Genomic DNA, 23294 nt, shown 5'->3' with positions numbered 1-23294 from the left:
CTCTATAGAAGTAAAAACCAACTTGAAAATATAAACAAAAATAAGATACCATTCACAATAGCAATAAAAGTATAAAGTTTATAGGTATTAAATAAGAATATTCAAGACTTTTATAAAGAAAATTTTAAAGCCTTAAGAACGAAGAAATAAATGTGTTGCATAAATTAATCTATAAACTCAACACAACCCCAATCAAGTCCAGTTAGGTTTTTCTAAGTTGATGAACTTACTCTAAAAACTCAAAAAAATATATGTCATAGCTAAGTTACATTAAAAAAAGAGAGTAGAACTTGCCCCACTATCATACATTAAAACATTCTCTAAACTAAAAACAGTTTTGTTTTAATGAAAATTTAAAAAATAAGATGATCCCAATCAAAATCCCAGCAAGTTATTTTATGGATATTAACAGACTTACTCTAATTTTTATATCACGAGACATAAAACTCAGAATTGCTAACACAATATCAAAGGAAAGGAACAAAGTTGGAGGACTGATATCACTCAACTTCAAGACTTACTATAAAGTTTCAATAATTTAAGACACTGTGGTATTAGTGAAAGAATAAACAAATAGATCAATAGAAAGGAATAGAGAGCCCAGAAATAGACACATATATAGTTAACTGATTGTAAAGGCAATACAGTGGAGCAAAAATAGTCTTTTCAACAATTAGTACCGAAACAACTGGACATCCACATGCAAAAAAAATGAATTTAAACACAGACTTTATAGCTTTCACAAAAATTAACTCAAAATGGAGCATAGACTTAAATGTAAAACCCAAAACTATAAAATTCCTAAAAGATAGCATAGAAGAAAACTAGATGACTTTGGATGTGGCAATGACTTTTTAGATACAACATCAAAGGCATAATCCATGAAGGAAATATTTGATAGGCTGGACTTTATTAAAATTAAAAATATCTGCTCTGCAAAAGACAATGTCAAGGAAATGAGAAGACAAGCCACAGACTGGAAGAAAAATATTTGCAAAAGATACATCTGATAAAAGACTGATATATAAAAAGCTCTTAAAACTCAACAATAAAAAAACAAACAACTCAATTAAAAAATGAGTCAATGAGATCTTGGACAACTCACCAAAGAAGATACATAGGTAGCAAATAAGCACATGAAAAGATGCTCCGCATCATAGGTAATCAGAGACACACAAAATAAAACAACAATGAGATACTGCTACAGTCCTATTAGAATAGTCAAAATCCAGAACACTGACAAAATCAAATACTGGTGAGGATATAAAGCAACAGGAACTCTCATTCATTGTTGATAGAGATATAAAATAATACAGTCACATTGGAAGACAATTGGTGGTTTCTTACAAAACTAAACATACCTTCACCATATGATCCAGCAGTCATGCTCCTTGATATTTACCCAAAGGAGGTGAAAAAAGATTCACACAAACACCTGCACACAGATGTTTATAGCAGCTTTATTCATAATTGCCAAAACTCAGAAGCAACCAAGATGTCCTTCAGTTGGTGAATGAATAAACAAATTGTAGTATATCCAGACAATGGAATATCTTCCAGTGTGAAAGAGAAACAATCAAGCCATGAAAAGACATGAAGGAAATTTAAATGCATGTTACTAAGTGAAAAAAAAAAATCTGAAAAGGCTATGTACTGTATGATTCCAATTATTTGACATCCTGGAAAAGGTAAAGTTATGGAGACTAAAAAGATCAGTGGTTGCTAGGTGTTGGGGGAAGAAGGATGAATAAGCAGAATACATTTTTAGGGCAATGAAAATATCCTGTATGATACTATAATGATGGATACAGGTCATATATTTGTCCAAATTTAGAAAGTGTAAAACACCAAGAGTGAACCCTATGGTAAACTATGAACTTTGAGTTACTATGATGAGTCTGTAAGTCCATCAGTTATAACAAATGTATCACTCTGCTGGAGGATGTTGATAATGTGGGAGATATGCATGCATGGAAGCAGAGGATAGCTGAGAAATCTCAGTACCTTCCTCTCAATTTTGCTGTAACCTAAAACTGCCCTATAAAAACTAAGTCTTTAAAATAAAAAGAAAGGTGATTTTGATGCAAAAACAGAAAAACAAACCAATGGTTAAGAATAGTGAGCTTACAGAGACAATCTCATGTACACATGGGAAATTATTATGTGATAAAGATGACACCATAAATCAATGAAGAAAATGGTAGGTTATTTAGTAGTTGCTGTGGGGGGAAACTGCTTACTTTATTTAAAAAGAAACAAATAAAATGAAAATTCTATTTAATACCACATACAAAGTCACACTGCAAATAGAGTAAAGAACTTAATGCAAAAGGTAAAACTATAAATTAATAGAAGAAAATATTTTAAAATATCTTTATGACTTCGATTTTGAAAGAATCACAGACGCAAGGCTAAAAAATTTATAAACTGATTGATTTTATTATATCAATATAAAGAATTTTTATTTAACAAAGATACTATGAACAAAGTTAATATATTGATTTAAAAAATAGGAGATAATACTTGTAATTTTAAAATTGACAAGGGACTAATATATAGAAGAAAATACAAGGAACTACAAATTAATAATTAGAGTAGCCCCAATAAAAAAATGGGCAAAAGACATAATCAGGCAATTTTAAAAAGAGGAAGCCCCAAAAATTAATAAGCAAACTTATTAGGTGCTACTTAATCAGATTAAGTACTGCCTACCTTAAGTGTCAGCAAGTCCTCTCCTGGGCACATATCCCTAAGAAATCTCCCAATGCCTACGAAGGGACAATGCTGATCAATACAGCCTTATTTGAAGTCGAACTAGTGTCTATCCTTGGGGAAGCAAGTAGGTAAAATATACATATGCAGACCTTGGAGTATGATACAACAGTTAAAATCAACTGACTAGAGGGTAACATGGATGAATCTTTGAAACATAAGGTGAGGTACAAAAGTTAGAAACCAAGAGATGTTAAAATAACACCATGGATGAAAGTTTTTATAATTATACAAAATATATCCATACACATTTTAAAGGAACATAAAAAAAAACATAAATAAAAAAGAAACACATGAAGAAAAATAAGAATAGAAGTGAAAATAGAGATAAAATGTAATTAATAAATAAACTAGGAATGAAGCCTTGTACAAACCAATAATTATTACATGAACAGAGAATTATAATCCACTCAATCCTCGGCACCTGAGGTCTAGAAAAGAATTTTTAAAAAAATCTCCCTCTTTCTTTCCCACCAAAAAATATTTAGATAGAAGCACCAAAGTCTAAGAAAAACTAAAACATTTGAAGAAGAAGGGGTAGGAGGGGGGATTTGTCCTACCAGATATAAAGCCTTTAAAAACAAAAGTAAAGACAATATGGTATTAATGAACAATAGTCAAACAGACAAATGAAATAAAGAACATGAAATTTAAATATATGGACACTTGTCTTATCAGAATGCAAGTAGTACAGACCAATGGGGGAAAGGGCAGTCTTTTTAATAAATGATATTCAGATAATTAGATATCCAAATGAAGAAAGGAAACAAAAAGGTAACTGGACCCTTACCACAGATAATAGCTAAAGCTAGTTTGGGGTTGATTTAATATCTAAAGATTAAAGGCAAACCTATTTTCAAAAAAACAAAAACAAAAAAACCTTTTAAAAAGATACTACAGAGAATGCCTTCATGGCTTTAAGGTAAGGAAGGGTATCTTAAACGTGTCAAATTGACAAAGTCCACTACGTTGAAGTTAATGATTTCTGTACACCAAAAGACACCACAGTGAAAAGATGAGTCTTAAATTGGAAGAACAAATATACAACACAAAATAAACAAGAATTAGTATCCAGAAAATATAAAAAACACCTATAAATCAATAAGAAAAGTATAAAAGAATGAACAGAAAAAATGGGCCAAACCAAAGAAAAAGAAAAAAGAAAAATGACAACAAATAACTGAACAGAAATTTCACAGAAGAGGGAACACAAATGGCTCTAAAACATATTGTGATGATTAATTTTATGTGTCAACTTGAAGGATGTTTTTGGATGAGATTATCATTTAAATCGGTAAACTGTGACTAAAGAAGATTTCTCTTCATAATGCAAGAGGGAATTCTCTAGCAGATGGCCTGTAGACTTCCTCTTCACCCTCAGTTGTCCTGGGTCTTTCCAGGCTCCATAATCATGTGAGACAATTCCTTGTAATAAATCTCTCTCTCTCTCTCTCTCTCTCTCTCTCTCTCTCTCTCTCTCTCTCTCTCTCTCCACACACACACACACACACACACACACACACACTTACCAGTTCTGTTTCTCTGAAGAACCCTGACTCATATACATATGAAAAAATGTTCAACCTCATTAGTAATCAATAAAATTAAAACTGAAACTACAATGAGGATTTTTTAAGTACCCATTAGATTGGCAAAAATATTCGACACTGACAATACTAAGTGTTCATGAAATTTTAAGGGATCTTCTCATACCCTGCTGATGGAAGTGTGAGTAAATACAACCACTTTGGAAAACAATTTAATACTCCTACCTAAAAATTTCACTACTAAGAATATACTTAAAAAAAAAAAAACTCATGCATTCCAAGTAACAATACTGTACTATTTTTATGAAAATTGTTAAGAGAGTAGATCTTAAAAGTTCTCATCACACACACACAAAGTTCTAACTATCTGTGGTGATGAATATAACTAAACTTACTATGGTAATCATTTTGCAATATATACATACATCAAATCAATATGTTGTACACCTAAAACTAAAATGTCATCTGTCAATTATATCTTAATAAAAAAATGTTTAACTCATGTACATGGGCACCAGGAGACAAATCCAAGAACATTAATGGCATGCTCTTTGAAAGAATTTTTAAAAACTAGAAACATCTCAAATATCCATTAACAGAAGAATAAGTAAGTGAGTTATGGTATATTTATCCAATAAAATACTGTATCTCAGTGAAAATAAATTCATTACTGCTACCTACATCATATGAATAAATCTCAAAATCATAGTTCAGAGCAAGAATCAAGTACAGATGAATTCTTAAAACACAATTCCATTGATGTTAAGTTCAAAAATGGACAAAAGTAACAGATATATTTAGAGATAAACAGGTAGCAACACCATAAAGAAATTTATTTTAAAAATACAAGGGAGTAATTACTATAGAATTTACGATAACATCATCTCTAGTTGGGAGGAAGAAAGAAGCAATAGAGGAAAGGTATGAAAGGGATTTAAAGAATGATAATGTTCTATTTCTTGGCCTGAGTGATGAGTACATGGATTTTTATTATATTGTTTTAAAATATATGTACATATACATTTTAACCCTATTTTGCTTCCATACCACAAAAAAATTACTTTTTTTCTGAAGAAATCTATAAAAAGAAATATAATTTTTGCCTTCATCTAAGAATGCTAAAAAAGACTTTCTGACTCACATTCTTCAACTAGAAAATAAACCTGATAATTGTTATATGTATATCTCATATAAAGTTTAAACAACATACAAACGTACAAGGATCTTATTTTGCCAAAAATAAATGTTGTGGGTTATTCTAGAAGTCAGTATCATTTAGGATAACTTTTCAATAAACTAAAAAAAGAAAAGAGCACGTGCTTCTTCCACAGGCTGACATTAAGCCCTGGGTGAAGTATGGACCACAAATTTCTTGGAACTCTCACCTGATACTCAGGTCATAACTCCCACTCAGCAGAAAGTTTTCATCCTCACACAAGAAGAGGGCGCGGACACTCCCAGCATGGCCTCGGAACTCGATGGGTATCTCCTTTACTTGCAAGATGTCCAGAAGCTGAATCTTCCGATTAGATGACACAGCTACCAAATCTCCCCCAGAATAGTGGATGATTCTATTTCTGTCCCTCCTGAGTTGCCGGGGGAAAAGATGAAACATGGAAGAAGAGTTAGATTCCTGCCTCAACCTTGGCACAATGGCTTTCATCTTCAGGTATAATGGAAAATTCAGTGCCTTCCAAATGGGAAAATAGCAGAAGGCAAGGCCTAGTATTAATGGGCCCTAATGGATCCCTATCTCATAACATAACATAACAACAACAACAACAACAACAACAACAAAAACCATTTCAGATAGATTTAAAACCTAAATACAAGAGGCAAATCTAAAATGATAAAATAAAATAAAATTCTGCTAATGTATATGATAAATCCCCAAGACAGAGAATAGAGTATGAAGTATTTCCCAAACTTATTTGACCTTTATTTCATGAAAAAAAAATACAGGAACACAGTTGCAAAGCCCTATCTGTACCCACTGCATATCCCACTGTTTCTTTTTTATCTTTTTATTAGGTTCAAAGTCCTGTGCTAATAGAAACCATGGGAAATACAAAGATGAGCAAGATATAGACCTTACCCTCGATGAGCCTGTAGTACATTAAACAGGACAAGTTGAATTAATTTTCCAATTTTATCCATGCATCCCTCATAAGATTATCAGCGAATAGGTAAAATATAAGAAAAATGACCAAATAACTTACTGCCCAAGCATTTTTTTATTGTGAAAGGAGACACTACTATTAATTATTTCAGGAACGCAGAGTAAAGTAGGATTATTTCAGTAAATGGGGATATACAATCACTCTAAATATGAGGAGCAATTTTGTCCTCATTCCATTTGTTGTATCTTGAGTTCAAGCAGTTATTATATCTTTTAAAGAGCACTAACCACCTTATTCATAAAAACTCAACTTTGCCTTTCCCCTATCTTCTCTGTCTTCCCCTTACTGACTGATCAAGATGCAATTTGTTAGTATGATTCACAAAAGAGGGGCCTTCACACTCATGAATGAAGAGTGAAATTTAGGCCTAAAGAATGGCAGAAAGTTGGTTATTAAAAGGTCTTCTTATGGCATATCTAAATGATGTCGCACTATGTAATTTTCATAAATACCATTTTTATATTTAACATGAAAAGATATCCACAGTATTTTGCTTGAAAGGTTACAGAAATATGTATATCATAACCCAATTTCTATTTAAAATATGTATTTATGCATGCAAAAAATGTAGGATAGATATCAATATTAGTGCAGATTATCTTTAGATGGCAAAATTATAGGAGATGTTTACTTTTCTCTATACATTTTCTGGCATTTGGTAAATTTTTTCCCACTAAGCATATATTACTTCAAAAATTAGAATAAAGCAATAAAGGTACTTTAAAAAAAGTAAGATTTCATGCACATAAATTGTGCTATAGATTGGTCACTACACCCAAAATTTATAAGGGGAAAGTGTCCTCCACACAGTGCTGAGAATGATGCAAAAATCAAGTATCTCTTCTCCAAAGAGGATCTCTTGTTAGTTTGGGGCTAGGGCTTGAGGTGAGGAAGTGTTGCCTTTTCAAGTGAACAAGAGTCATGGAATACCTAAGATGCCAGTGTGGATAATTCAAGGGTCATTGAAGACCTGAGCTCGGACCCCAGTACCTACATGTCAGAGAGAATGCGGATGTTGTAAGTCCCACAGAAGACATTTCTCTCCTCCATCTGGACCTGCTGGGTTTCCTGGTTCTGGTATGCAGTCCACAGGTTGTAGTCATTCTAACAAGGGAACACTTGGAGTCAAAGTACAGCAGCAACTTTACCCACACATCCCTTAGAGCAGCAGTCCCCAAGCTTTTTGGCACCAGAGACCAGTACTCCTACTACAATCTAATAACTGATGATCTGAGGTAGCGCTAAGGTGGTGATGCTAGCACTGGGGAGCAGCTACAAATAGAGATGAAGCTTCAATGAAGCTTCACTTGCTTGTCCACCCACTGCTAACCTCCTGTGTGTGGCATAGTTCCTAACAGGCCATGGACCAGTACCAGTCCGTGGCCCGAAGCTTAGGGACCACTGCCCTAGAGTCTCCCCTGGCAAGGGCACAAGGACCTTGTGCACCTTCCTCTTTAGACTCTGGCTGCTGCTACAAGATGATGGAAGGTGCCAATGAGCCAGCACTAAAGTAATCCTTGAATGAGCAAATATTGAGTCAAGGGTCCTAATTCTTCTTCTACTTCTATGTGTTCTGATTCCATAAACTTTCAATGTTACTGAGCTCATGAAGGGTATGCTTACAAGTCAAGCCACAGGTTCACTTTGACTGACCATTTCACGAAGGTGGGGGTTTCACATTTATATTGCACATATCTAACTGTACAAAGCATACTTGTGGGAACTCAAATCATATGTGAAATTACTGCTACACTTTCTATGTATTTGTGCTTCAAAGTTTTCATACATCTACAACCTTAATTTCTCCTAAATGCTGCCTCACAAAGTATATCATTCACCCCATAAAGTATTCTCATTATTTTACAGATGAAATATCTGAGCCTCAGAGAAGAAATAAATTGTATTAAGTCTCAACAGTGGTGCTTGCCTTTCCTTTTCAATTGTTCCTTCCTTCTTTCTTTTCTTTCTTCCTTTTCCCTCCCTCCTTCTCTCCCTCCCTTCATCATACACTTTCAGAGCAGCTGTGGCATGCCGGGTATACTAAATTCTGGCATTGATGACTCAACTGGACTCCCAGCTCCATTCTTATTCCCAGCCATACTCTTCACCCCCAAATAGTATAAAGTAATCACACTACCAGGAAACCAAAAAATGGGGTGAGATTTATCATAAAAGCAAAGAAGATCATACCATCATGCTTATAACTGGCGTCCTCCTGAGGACATTTCTTCCTAAGTCTCCTTCCAAACCTTAGCTTTCTCTATGCTTGTAGACTTTCCAGGATACCCACTTTCCTCAGTTCACTTGCCTTCCAAATCTCTAACCAAGCACTGATATCCACCTAGAAGTCTCTCCCCAGAAAAATCTGTCAAAGTGCCTGCTCTCCAGTGTCCAAGAAGTTTTGATGTCCTGCCTTGAATTAAATAACGCTTCCTTGGCTTTTCAACCCAGGCTGGAATTCCTTGGCTCTTGCTCATCAATTAAGTTTAAGAGACTAGAAACTACATGATAGAGTCACTGAGAGGAAAAGGACCTGGGATAAAATCCCAGTTTTGCCACTGACCAGCTCTGAGAATTTGGGCAAGTTTTCTAACATCATGGCCTTATTTTCCACATTCATAAACTGGGAAAAATGCTATCTACTCGACCTATAGTGAAGATCAAGTACATGATGTATACAAAGTCCTTGGCAACATGCCTGGCTCAGTATCCATTTCAATCAGCACCCCTCAGAAGCACTCACCTCCACCCTTTCTAGCAGGTCCCTTAATTGCTTAGTCTATTTCATGTGTTCTCTTCTGGTCTCCATACTGCATTACCTGTTTCTCTCTCCTTTCTTAAATTATACATTTCTAAAATATTAAACATTGTCTGGGTAGTCCTTTTTTTCCAGGCAATTACTAGCTACACTACCTAAGGAATAAAGGTGTTAGTTTTGTTATACTCAACAAAGCAACAGGCTTAGAAAACTCAGGTCAGTATTTAACTTGTATGTCTGTCACTTCACTGGCTAAGAGACCTGAAACTCTCTGTGCCTCAGTGTCTTCCTCTATAAAATGAGTTAAAGGGCAAACTCAAAGATTTTTTTAAATTGCAGGTCAAGAAAAGCATTTAAGAAAAGCAAATTATCACATGATAATTCAAATTTCTAGCTTCTTTTGAAAGCTCAGATGGTCTGGAAGTTTGAGATCCACAGTCTCCCATGGCAATAAATAGCTTCAGTTAAGTAGAAATTGGCCCTTCATATAGGAAGTAAACCCTCCAGTTCATCACAGTCCCACCATTCTTTACTGTTCACACTACCCATCTCGCTCATTCGTGAGACCTGTCTGGCATCTACAGACATATGAACTAGATAGTCTCTCTGGAGGGTTCTATATCTCAAATTATAATTTATTCAGTTTCCTTATGGGAAGCTATGGTCTGACCAGCTCTCGTTAAGTATTTTTTCAAGGCCCATTGAATAGATCTCAAAATAGAAGTCCTTTGAGTAGAGAGGAGGGAGCAGAAATCTAATGGTTTTAGAAATGAACCATGGCTGGATAGGCAGAACACAGAGCTCCCAGTATTCCATCTACTCTTCATTATTGCTCAAGATTTGGTATGGAGGTCTACTATTAATTAACTCTCTCCTTCCATCTTAGAATCAGAATGAACCTGTAACTGAAAGGTGAGAAAGCTTAATTCATTCTGGACTCTGGACATTCTGTACCAGCCCTGGCACTCCCCTCATGTCCTTCTCATTCCAGATCCACAGACTCTTGCAGCCTCTAGATGCATGCATGGGCTCATAGCTATCACTCACATTGTTCCTGGTCCTGAGATCTCCACTAGATGACTTGGTACCATGAACATAGGTTATAGCCATGAGATTTGAAGTAAGGAAGAAGCCTAAAAAGGACAATGACATCAATCTACTCATTTAATGGATGAGGCATTTAAGGTTTAAAGAAAGGAAATGACTTGCTTAAGAACACATAGCACAGAACTCTGGTCTCCCTTAAGGAATGTCACCTCCTGTATTCAATATCCTCCCATTTCCTAAATCCTATGTGAGAGCCAAGCCTGAACTTCAACCTTCAATAGACAGTAAGAATGAGACATGGACAATTATTTGTCTTCTTCCACCCACCCCCGATGCCATCGGAACCCACCTTCATTCTCAGTTTCCACTTCTGATTTTTCACACGCACGCGCTTTCCATCATCTGTCATTTTAGGAACTGGGATAAAAATCTTGTTGGCATAATTAGGATCTATTCCCCTTGTGTAGGACCCCTGGGGGAAAAAATAACAAAAACTGGTCATTCTTGGTTCCTACTCTCTAAGAGAAGGGCAAAAAAACTGATGCTTAGCAAGATCTGAAAGATGGGTGAGCTCTGGCTAAGGAAGCTCTGGGCCTGGCCACTTAGGCCCAGAGTAGGTACAGACTGGCTTAAGGAGGATGTTTATACCAAAGATATGTAGCAAGACCAGCAAGAGATGGTCAGCAGTTTCCAGCTTTCCAGAATATGGCCTGCCTCACAATGCCTGCTTCTTCTCATCTTCTCTCTTTTATCTCTGCTGGAAAAAAATCCAAGCTACCAAGAATCCACAGTTTAAGGTTGGGCTTCAGGCAAGAAACAGAAGTAAAACTGCTATAGATGGTTACTATCGGGGGAAAATTGCATTTTAACCTAAAAATAAAGTTGGTCGCCTTGTAAACATCTGTGTACCACACATAAGGCTAACCCAGGAATATACTCATGGCTTTCTCATTGCATAAACCACAATATAGCTCTCGGGGGAAAAGTTTCCTGCTTTGTGAGGTTACAGAAAGGCTCTGCCTCCCTCTTCCTGAGAGGTTTCTATATATGTTGTCCCTGCTAGACACACTGACAATGAGATAGTAAAGGGTGACTAACAAGGAGTCTACATAAAAAGAAAGTGACTGCTGAAGACTACAAAGCAGCAAACATGGAGCAGGAGGCCAATTAAAGTTCAGGCCAACCTTAACAGGGGAATGAGGCTAGTCTCCAGATTGTCCTCTCCCAGACAGGAAGTACCTGCAATAAGGTAATCTGGTTCTGAATAAATGTATGCATCGACAGGTCCATCTTGACTTGCTGTACCAATGTGGCCCAGTGCTGGCTCACAGAGGCACACTTGTGCAGGGTATTTTTATCCAGCATACCTGAAAAAAAAAAAGATAGACCTGGGAACCTTCAAACTGGATTGCAATGGGGAGGTCTCTTGAGAAATCCCCCAATACACCCCAGCATACTTAGGATATACTGGGAGAGATGGATGGGCAGGTAACGGATGAAGTCTCGGTATTTTCTGACTCCAGAAGACAGGTCTCTGACAGCATCCAGGTCAAACAACAGATCAGAAGTGTACCTTGCCTTGGGCATGTCTGCTTTTCCAGAAAATAGCCTATTCATCTCAGAAATACACTGGAGTGAACTCTTCCCTTGGGACTCTAGAATGAAGCCAGAAAAAGGTACATGGTTGGATTGTCTCTGTGATAACTCCAGGACAGCTGAACTATCAGAGCCTGTCCTTCGGCTGCTAGATTTTTGTTATGTCTTCTGTCAAACTGAAAATAGAAACCCCCTAATAAGAGTACTTTTCAACCTCCCGAACTCAAGGAGATATCTGTCGTCTCAAAGCTTGTCTTGCTCAGACAAAATAGCATGGTGTCTAGAATTTCCTTTAAAGCATTTTAAATGATTTTCAAAGATAAAATATAATAATGATAATTATTGAAGCTGAGTGATGATTATGTGAGTGGTTATTACACATTTCTATCTACTTTTGAAATTTGAAATTTTCCATATAAAAAATGTGTTGTGTTTCCTGTAATTGTTTCATGTATATGTCTTGCTTTGAATACCAACTTAGCAGGGCCTTGAGGTCAGGACCCAAATTTCCTGCTGCTTTTATTTCCTCCTCAAGACTGAATTCAATGATGCAAAAATAGCCACTGACTTTTTCAAAAACAGTAGGTTTAATTTCTAGAGGTGTCCACCAAGTCAGAGGTCAGTGACTAGACAAGGGACTGTGGCCTGGAAAAGAGGGAGACTTCCAAAGAAGCCTTTAAGAATTTCTTTCCTGGTCTCTGTTTTCAGATGTTTCTCAGAGGCAGCATGCTGAAGAGGTAAAAACATGGACTTTAGGGTCATACTGACTGATGTTAATTTTTGCTTCTCCCCTTCCCAGATGTGAGATTAAATGAGGAAATAAATATCAGAGAGCCCAACAACCATATATGATAAATGAATGTTAATTCTCCAAATCTGTTATCCCCAGATGCTATTGCCTTACCAGCCCCTCTGATTCCAATGGTACTTCCCAATCTCATACCTGTTAGCTTTCTCACTACAAGCCGACTTACCAGTATTAGATGCTCCTCCCACATTTTCAAGCAAGTTTTCTTTTCTTGAATTTTTGGACAAAGGGAAGGATGTGTTCTTGGTTCTGGCTGCCCAGTAGACCCATGAGGTCTCAGACTTGGGGTCATAGTCTTTCTCAGGAAAGAAAAACATGTAATTAGAGTCTTGTTCAAGCCCTGAAAAACAAAAGACAAGGATGCCCTTTAAGCATGTGTGTGGAGGAAAAGGAGATGAAGAGAAATGGTTTCATTTCTATCTGCTTCTTTTACATCTACATAAAATGGATCAGGCCAATTATGTCTGTTTTTTATTTAGGGCCTCTGAGTTTCTATGCAAAAATCACACAAAGCTGATTAGATTTTGCCAGCCCACCTCTAATACAAAATTTATGAAAGCTCTGTACACTAGGAGAGAGTGTGAGAGTGATATAGGCAGGAGCTAGAAAAGGAACTGCTTTTTTGAAGCTCTGGCTTAATTTTCTTCAATGATATAAATAATTAACTTTTCACCAAACTTTTTAAGAGAGAAGTTCCCCTAGGAAAAGGAGAAGTTTGCACAATCTTACTCCAATATAAGTAGTTGATTCCTATAGAGGGTGATAAAAGCCTTTGAGAGAACCACAAAATAATGCATGTGCTTGTACAAGCCAGGCCTACTGTAGTCTGTCTTCCTTTGTGATGGGGAATAGTGTTGCATAGTGGAAGGTATTCAGGAGGGGAGTCCTGGTTTTCAACCTCCTGCTGTGTGACCTAGGCCAATCACTCAGATTCCCTGAACTTTGGATCCCTTATCTATAAAATTAAAGAGCCGGACTAATTGATCTCTAATATATTTGGAGGATTTTCTAAAAATGGCATACATCAGGATCTAATTGCCCCCTAGGTCAGGGGTCCCCAACCCTCAGGCTGCAGACCAGTACTTGTCAGTGGCCTGTTAGGAACAGGGCCACACAGCAGGAGATGAGAGTCAGGTAGGCAAGCTAACAAAGCTTCATCTGTGTTTTCAGCCACTCCCCAGTACTAGCATCACCACCTCAGTTCCACCTCAGATCATCGGGAATTAGATTCTCACAGGAGCATCAGTCCCTGGTGCCAAAAAGGTTGGAAACCACTGCCTAGGTCACCTATCCTTAAAATTCTTTTGGATACCATTAGTCTACAATGATAACCGCAAATAAGGTCCCATGGACATTAGGAATTCCCATCCTTCAAGAGCTCAAACTCTGAAACTCCTCCATCTGACCTCTCCCTCCCAGCTTTCTCCTACCTTGACTAAACCTGTGTTTCCCGATGTTGGATCTTCTACTCCCAGACTCCACTGGATCTTCTAACTCTTGCCCCCTTTCTGGTTTCTTTTGCTTCCTTGATTGAGCTGGCCAAACATTTCCAAGATCTTCTCACCAACACCCTAAATCAATGGCTCTCAAAGTGAGGTCCCCTGACCAGCAATGTCAGCAACAGCTAGGAACTTGTTAGAAATGCAACTTGTCAGACCTGCTGAGTCAGGAGCTCTGAGAGAACACAGCTGTCTGTGTTTCCATAAGCCCTACCAGGGATTCTAATACACGCTAAAATGTGAGAACTACTGTGCTAAACTTATTTAGCCCTTTTGCTATCTCTAGCCTTGGATAAACTCCACTTTAAGCTTGGTTTTTATGTGTGAACGAGGAATGTGGTGGAAGGAATGAAAAAAAAAAACCTTAAGTTTTTACCTGTTGGTCTGGTTTCAGTGCAATGCAAGGTGAAGAGCAAAACAATTCATCCCTCTCAAGCCCAGTCCACTCCCTAGCTCACTAATGCAGGGGCCATACCAGCCTTCAGTAATAGAAACAGACCAACCATTTCTGGACCAAAGGAAAGCAGAAATCTACTTTAAATGCTTGACAGTTACAAGTTCTGTACAACTTTCTACATTTGCTATGTGTTATTTTCTAGAAGGAAGTCACGTTCAGCAATTTCTCTTTTGATATACAAGTTTGGGTGTCAGGACAAAGAACACTATCCTGCCTTCTAGAAAATCCTCATCCAAATAAGTTTTGTCATACCCCAGGTTTCTTTACAGGCCCCTGAAGCCTGGCTTCCTGGTCTTTGGGGCCCTCTAGTCTCTACTACCTGTGTCCTTATTTACCTGAAATGTTCTTCCACTCTCTCTGAAACAGGACTCTGATGACATCAGCAGCAGTGAGCAATAACTTGGAGTCACACATTTGCAGCAGCAAGAGTGTATAATTTGCCTTAGTCCGGTGGGTGCTGTTCCCAAACCAGTACAATATCTCCCTCATCTTCTGTTCTAATGTTTTATCTAACATCTGGTTCAAGGAGGAATTCACGATTTTCCCCTCCTTCTTGCTGAGGTTGATCCGGGACCTGTTGTAGATGAAATCCTTCCCCTGTGTGGTCTGAAGGATATTTTGAAAATAGTGTAACAAATATAAGCTATCTAACTGCTCCAGGATGCTTACTAGAAACCTCCTCTGCGATATTTCACTAATCCTTTTGAACCACTCTTTGGTAGAGAAGATCTTCCAAGCCAAGACACATGTTTCACACTTCTGGCACACGGGGACAGAATCGTTTCCCTTCTCACAGCAAAAATAGGTGGCATTCTTGAGCCTTGATTCCAGGTTTTCCATCATCCTGAGACGACCAGCTCATTTTATCCTTGCCTATGGTCAACTCCACCAAACACCAGAGGAACAGGAGAAGGTGATAAATATCCCACTTGAGCCTTTTCTGTTATAAACATCTCCCAGAGAAAAAATAAACCACTGAAATGGATGGAAAACTTATCTCTCCCAGAAACTGCCGGTAGAAGTCTGGCTTTTTGTACTGACCTCCTAGGAAACATGGCTTTACCGTAAATCTCCTAAACCTGGCACTTTCATATGGAGGCAGTTGCTGTATATTCTGAAAGAGCTGGTCATCTCATTTCTAGAACAATAAAAATAGTGTTAGTCAAATGTAAGTAATATATAGAACACTTTTAAAGGAAAAAAAAATATTATGGAGGCTGGAATTGAGCTTCAGTTGTTGTTGTTGTTGCTGTTGTTGTTGTTGTTGTTGTTAATGACTTTGAAATATTTCTGAGTATAAAATTAGATGTAACTTCTTATGTTTATAGTTGTTGGGTTATAAGGTAGCTATCCCAATGATCCTGAATATGTTTACATTTATTTTCTTAACTCATCATCAAATAAAAACACAAGTGTTTAATATAAATTTAAGTTATTTACTTGCTTCAGAATGCAAACAGAAACCTCTTCAGGGAAGCACTCCTTAGAGGAAGAATTTTCATTGGATCTAAGAATGTATTTGGGGACTTCCAACCTCAGTCACACACCCACCCCTTGTGTCTAGGAGGCGGTATTGCTTAGCAGTGAAGAGTGTGGAGTCTGGGCCAGACTTCTGGATTTGGACCCCATCCCAGCTGCTTACTAGCTCTGTGCACACAAGTACATTACTTAATCTTCTCTGCTTTACATTCCTCAACTGAAAAATTGAGACAACAGTAGTTCCTACTTCATAGAGTCTTTGTGAGGATTAAATGAGCTAGTATATGCAAATCACTTAGATGATTGCCTGGTACATACTTAGCCCTCAATAAATGCTAACTGTTGTCCCATTGTTTTCATTGGGATCATTGTCATTGGAATCACTATTTTAAGAAGTCAAACAATCAATGCCCACTAGGACGTTCTTATGTGTGTATGTATAAACAATAAGATGCATGTAAAGAAATAATGAATGTGTGTGTACGTAGTTTTTAAAAGAAAAATGACATGGCTTACCTATTTCATGAGATCTTTACCTTTTAGCCCTGGTTTATGATCCATTAAGAATGATGACTTGGGCCATTAGAGCCAATCTATGGGTGCACATGGCCACAAGGCGCTCCCCCACAGAAAGCTTCTGTTGTCAGTCTTGACCCAAAAAGAGACCAAGTGCTCTGGATTTTTCAAACATTTTTAATAGAGAAATCCTGTTTGCAAATCATATGTGCTGTAAAAGCTCATTACATAACAGAAAAAGTGATATTATAACAGTAAAAATTTATTTTATAAGTTCAAAAGTAAACTTTTGAACAAGTAAGGCAATTATTAGCAAGGCAATTATTAGCAAGGCAATTATTGAGAACAATGGGCCTACCTGATGAAGACAAAACTTTTAAACCTGAAGTTAAAAATAACAAATGCTGTCTTCTATCAGCTTCAAAATCCACAAAGTTTAAATTATCAGCTGCTCCAAGGAACCTAGAATCCACAGAAAACAGTTTGAAAATCACTATTAAGTGCTGACATATCCAAGATGGGTGTCTGCAAATAATTCTCAAAAGTTTCCACTAAACACACATACACATAAACATATATACGGTGTGTTTATGTGTGTATATATACACAGAGAGAGAAATAGAAAGAGCAAATCTAACAAAATGCTGAATAATGGATGAATGTGAGTGAAGAGTATATGAGTGTTCATTGTTCTATTCTTTCAGCTTCTTATAGGTCTGACGTTTTTCAAAATAGCTAATAAATATTTAATGCTAAATTGGAAAAAATTACTATAATAAACTACTACCAATCAATAGCCATCCTGCTCGCCACTGCAGCCAAAATGCCCCCGCAAATGTTGGGCAGCCCAGAAAAAAGTTTTGAAGGTGCACCGAGGCTATTTTACTTCAGACAAGACTAGGTGCAAACACTGGTTCTGGTACTTAGGAACATTTGATGTTGAATAAGCTACCTGGCCTCTCTGAGCTTCGGTTTCTCCACCTTACTAATGAGGGTGGAAGAGCTAAACGTGGGTAATGAAAATTATAGCTACCTTCTAGGATTAGATCAAATGTGTGAGAACAATGTCACCGTTACTATTGTTACTATTGTCACTATTGTCATTACTCCAGATTAAACAAAAAGGTTTGTAATACTGTGAGCATTTCTACTGCTCACATCTGGAGACCTGGCACAATTAGAGAAAGGCATTGGAAATCATTGCCAGAGCTGGTTTGCAATGGCAGTCTGGAACAAGGGTCGGGGTTGGGGACAGAAAGTAGACTGGAGACAAAAACAGTTTTAACAGCTCAACCTCTTCTATCTGGAGATATATCTGAAAGGCAAGAACAGATTAGCATCTAATCTATCAGGAAGGCCAGACAAAGGAGGGTGGTCAGGAGGGGAGAAGCCCAAAGCAGAGTACTTGGGTATATAAGGCGCCGGGGGTGGGAGGCACATTGCCCCAGAAGTGCTACAAATTAAAAATTTTTACGGGTCTAAGTAAATTAGGATTTTAATGTGGAGGTTAACATACAGCAAAGAAGCAGTTTTACCCATCCAACTCAGCCTTTACTTCATTCTTAGGGTCCAACTGTGGCTCAGTGGAGGGACACAAACTTGGAAGTCAGAGCAGCCAGGTGGAATCCCATTGCTGCTTCCTACCAGAGGTGTGGCTTTGAACAAGCTACTTAAGCATCTCTGAGCCCCCATTTCCTTATCCAACACATGATCCTTCCTACCCTGCAGGGAGTTGTATTGTGAGGATTACATTAATTAAAGTAGGAGAGCATGGTAGTTACTTCTGCTGCCTCTTCATTCCACTCACCGCCACCACAGGCACACATGTACACACACGTGCACACACAAGAATACACACAGAGCATCTTACCTGGCTCAGTTGAAGCTGTGTGGGATCTGGTGTTAGAGTCTAGAAAGTGGCCTTGGTGGAGGACAGGACAAGATGACCGGGTGGAATAAGCCAGTAGTAGAAAAATGTCATTGGTAGTATCCGAAAAGGAAGGCAGGCAAAACATTTCTCAGAGGAAGACTTTGGCACTGCGAAGTACATCTAGAGCTTTTTCAAATATTCAGGCTACCAGTAGCCTGAAGGTCAGACCCCTAGCTTTGCTTTCTGCCCTCTATTATTCTGCTTTGTTTATAATTCTGATTAAACTCTTTTCTCATACCACCCCAAATCTCCACTTTCTTTTCTCACTCTCTCACATGGTTTAGAGAGCCCTAGCAAGTGTAGCTGCTGCCTCTCCCCTACCCAGTTCTGCTCCTTGCTTAACGCTGCACCTGAGGTTCTGCTGGTTCTCACGCAAAGCTGCCCTGGTTCTGCTAGTGGGAAGGTGGGTAAGGGCTCAGGGTCCAGAGTAGGTGTGTGTGGAACAAAGCCAGGCTATGCTACAGCTCAGCTACATACCCCTGGATAATTCATTTTCTGCTCTTGGCCTGCTCACCTTCCATAAAATGGAGATCGTAATTCAACCTAGCTCTCACAGGCTAGTGCCAGGGTCAAATGAATGGATGTATTTGAAAAGGCACTTTATAATATGTGAAGAGCTATACAAATGAAATAGTCACCCTTTTATCCATAGGAGATGCATTCCAAGACCAGACCCCCAGTGGATGCCTGAAACCTTGAACAGTACCAAACCCTGTATATACTATGTTTTTTTCCATATATATACATACCTACAATAAAGTTCAATTTATAAATTAGGCACAGTGAGAGATTAACAGCAACACCTAACAATAAATAAAACAATTATAAAAATATATTGTAATAATAGTTATGTAAAGGTAGTCTCTCTCTCTCTCTCTCTCTCTCTCTCTCTCTCTCTCTCTCTCTCTCTCTCTCTCTCTAAATATCTGATAACTGATTTGATAACCAAGATAGCTACTAAGTAACTAACAGGAGGGTAGCATATATACCATGGAGACACTGGACAAAAGGATGATTCACATCTCAATAGAGAAGAAGCCAGGACAGCATAAGATTTTATCATGCTACTCAAATGGGCACCAATTTAAAATTGAATTGTTCATTTCTAGAATTTTCCATTTAATATTTGTGGGCCATGGTGGACTGCAGGTAACTGAAACTGCAAAAAGCAAAACTGTGGATAAGAGGGGACTACTCTATTGTTCTCATTAGGCAAAATGGGGAAACTGTCATGTTTTATCAATCACTTTACCATCGTATGGATTTATACTTGTTGACCAAGTTAAATGAGAAAGGTCTTTGTTTATGAGAAATGAGTGAGTTTGCAGGTTGCCAATTTGCCCTTTGGCTTTAAAAGAAGCAGGTGGGAAACAGGGACATTGGCTACAAATGTTTTATTATCCAGAAAGGGGAGAACTCTCAGAGAGCACAGAGAAGTTCCCAATCTAGCTGAAACAGCTGAATCTCAAAAGAGACGGGGTACTCTCTGGGCAGCTAAAAATGTCTTCTTGCTTGTACTAAAACTCATAGGAACTTGCTATTGATGGTAGAAGAGCAGAACAGGATAAAGAGAATAGATGTAAACCAGTGGTTCTCAAACCTAAATATGCATCAGAATCCCTGAAGGCCTCGTGAAAACAGAGTGTGGGGCCCACCCAGGAGTCTCTGAATCAGTATCTCTAAGCTGGAGCCCAATAATTTACATTTCTAATAAGTTCTCTAGTGGTGCTAATGTTGCTGGTCAGGAAACCACACTTAGAGAACCACTATGCTGTGTCTCAAAATCTGTGAACATGACATCATTTCAGAAATAAACATAATGCTTAATTCTTTCAAAACTTATTATTGAGTGTCATTGACTAAGTTTTTTAACCTTTCTGACCCACCAATTTCTTCACCTTTATTCCATGAAAGAGAAAATATTATCTATCTCACAGGGCAGAAAAGATTAAATGAGATAAGAAATGGGAAATGGTATCCAAAATGTTACCCAAAATTCTAAAGCCCTTTTTACTCTCATTAATCTTTCTTTAAAAAATTTAAGCTTTATAGTGAATGCCTGAGGACTTCAGCAAGACTTCAGCAAAAGGAGCATGGTAGCCGAAGTGTATTTGAAGAGAGAAAGAGGACCCAAAACCTCTGATAGATATAACCAGCTGAATATGCTATTATATGTTCTTATTTGTGCTTAGAAAGTTACCAGAGATAGTGAGGGCTTCTATGTGACAGTTATCTCTCACTTATATTTTATATAGGCCCTAAAAATCATACTACAGTAGCTTTAATAGCTTTTTATGGGCTCTAATTATACATTTATCATGGATGAAAATGTGATGCGTTGGTTAAGGATACAAATGTGACCACCGATACACTGAATAAGAAAAGGGTCAGCCTTTAGGGTTGGATAACTCTGAGAGACAGATAGGAAGTCTAATGCCCCATTTTATAGATGGGTAAACTGAAACCCAGAATGGCTGAGAAAGACAAATACCACTGGTAGCATGCCCAGGTTGAAAGATTCAATGATGAAAACTGGAGTGACAATTAATACATTCCAGTGGAAACAGGATTTGGCAGTCTGGGGTGAAGCTCCCCTGAGATGGGGCCAAAAAACTCCAGCATTCCAGGGGTCACTTTGAGGAGCAAGTCAAGAACAGCATAAATGGAAGAAATGAGGAGAGAGAGAGAGAGAGAGAGAGAGAGAGAGAGAGAGAGAGAGAGAAAGAGAGAGAGAGAGAAAAGAAGATGGAGACAAAATGAGAAAAAGAATAAGAACAATGTTCACCTGGCAGCCTTGTCCCCCATCCATATAGCTGGGATACAGAATGGGATACTGGCCCTGACCAGTATAAGTCATGGCTACTGAGGTAAGCACAGAATTTATTTGACAAATAGAAAACTAAATTGAAGAACGTATGAGAACAATGAAATGAACAATATTGCCAAATGGGAACACTGGTTGTTCAAGAGTAAGGAAACTTACTAACAAGCAGATCCAATACTTTTGGTGTTATTGTTCACTCAAAATTGATTTAACCAACTAACAGGACAAATGAGCTCATACACAGAACCAGTCATTCTGGTTTTCCCCCCTCCCTAGAGAGAACTGGATAAAACAGATGAGGAGTATGCTTCTGAGTGGACCTCTGTACCCAAGACCTCTAATGCAATCCTCATCTCCCACCACACGTGCCACCCCACCCAGGCTTCTCTGGGTCCTGCCAGCACTTCCAGCAGCGAGGGCCAGTGTGCCAGGGCAGAGACACATGAAGCCACCAGACACATGAAGCCAATCACACTGCCTTAATTTCACAGCATAAAGCCTGGAACATCCTGTGAGGAAATAAAGTTTAATTTCAAAATTAAGCTTTAAACTGACTGAACCGAAGAAAGAGGAGCAGGAAGAAGAGAGGACTGGTCTGAGGGACATGACTGGTACAGAAGAAAGAACAAGAGTTCTTATGTAAACTTCTAGAGAGGACATTATAATTTGAAAAGGCTGTGACACCAAATAGTTATTGCAGCTTGGTAGGATTTTTTAAAGATTTTTTTATATGAAACAAATGCACACAGAAACAGACAGATATCTCTTTTCAGGTAATCATCAGGACCATTATGTAAGGCGTTAATTTGGAGGAAAAATTTTAACCTCAAATGACTGATCACTGCTATGACAACCCTTAGTCCTTGTTAGATGACCTGTTTCCCCTCTTCCTTTCCAATACCTGGCCACTTTCATTCAGCCAGATGGTTGAATTTTCTCTATAAGAATACAGAGCAAACCAGAAATAGAGATAAAGACTAAGCATATTCCAGCAAAGTCTGGACAGTCAGTCACTCTACCTCCACAGTGTGTGCCCTGCATGTGGATATCAGATAGTCATGGTACAGTGAACCTCCTTGCAAGGGCTCTTGTGCCACCACCATGATGTCTCATAACAGACTTGGAGGGTGGGGAGTCAGTCCAAATCTGAGGGAGCTAATTGGGCCAGAGTTGTGGCCCCTGGAATAAAGGCAGTTAGTTATAGAAATGGGGAGCAATTAAGGAGTAGGTCAGTCCATGACACAATACAGAACTCAGTCACTGAAGATGACCCAAGAAAACATTAAATTAGAAGTTTGCACCACAGCATGGACATGAAAAATCTATTTCATATACCTCCTCATCTATAATTGTCTTAAATGGTAGATTCTTATTTAACTCTTCACATATGAACACTTTTCACTTCAATTTAAATCTACTTCTTGTGATCAAAAGACACAGCTAGTTATCTTCTAGATTACGATATCTTAGCAAGTAGCACAGTGGCTTACATGTTATAAATGCCACATACATTGAACCAATTTGAGGACAGTCATTCCAAAAACATGCTGAACCAAGTCTCTGTGACTGAGCCAGTATTCTTATCTCATAATTTCATTGTGAATCTTGGGAGGATGTAGCAATTTACTTAGAATTTGTAAAATTCCTAGAAGAGAATGCCATAAACCTTTGGAACAAAATGATCTGGCATCAAAAAGAACCTCTTGCTGAGATCAGATTTTTTTTTCTAAAATGAAAAAAATTGAGGAAGAAATAAAGGTGGGTAAACACAGAAGAGTGACACACAGACAGTTTTGGGGAAGTGACAGAGAATATAAAATAGGCCTTTGTTCTCTCTTTGAAAAAAATTTTAATTTTTTTGTTTTAGGTAATTTTCAGTTT

The 23294-nt window shown here is 37.9% G+C and overlaps 1 protein-coding gene across 2 annotated transcripts in view; it reads right to left on the bottom strand.

The window, feature by feature from the left end:
* The window catches only part of CDRT1 (CMT1A duplicated region transcript 1), a 45474-nt gene extending 22509 nt beyond the window's left edge, over positions 1 to 22965 (bottom strand). The window contains exons 1-7 of one of the 2 annotated variants that reach the window (XM_016161285.2): positions 15000 to 22965; positions 12875 to 13048; positions 11762 to 11959; positions 11544 to 11692; positions 10654 to 10776; positions 7494 to 7603; positions 5705 to 5905 (exon numbers count right to left, since the gene is read on the bottom strand). In XM_016161285.2, coding sequence (XP_016016771.1) covers positions 5705 to 5905; positions 7494 to 7603; positions 10654 to 10776; positions 11544 to 11692; positions 11762 to 11959; positions 12875 to 13048; positions 15000 to 15507 — 1463 coding nt within the window. In that variant the 5' untranslated portion in view covers positions 15508 to 22965. The remainder of the gene's footprint in view (positions 1 to 5704; positions 5906 to 7493; positions 7604 to 10653; positions 10777 to 11543; positions 11693 to 11761; positions 11960 to 12874; positions 13049 to 14999) is intronic. The other variant, XM_016161294.2, reaches the window with a different exon arrangement.
* Between the last annotated feature and the right edge of the window lie 329 nt (positions 22966 to 23294).

The sequence above is a fragment of the Rousettus aegyptiacus genome, unplaced genomic scaffold (assembly GCF_014176215.1).
Source record: "Rousettus aegyptiacus isolate mRouAeg1 unplaced genomic scaffold, mRouAeg1.p scaffold_m13_p_6, whole genome shotgun sequence".
NCBI classification, from domain to species: Eukaryota; Metazoa; Chordata; class Mammalia; order Chiroptera; family Pteropodidae; genus Rousettus; species Rousettus aegyptiacus.
This window is presented reverse-complemented; position numbering and strand designations above follow the sequence as displayed.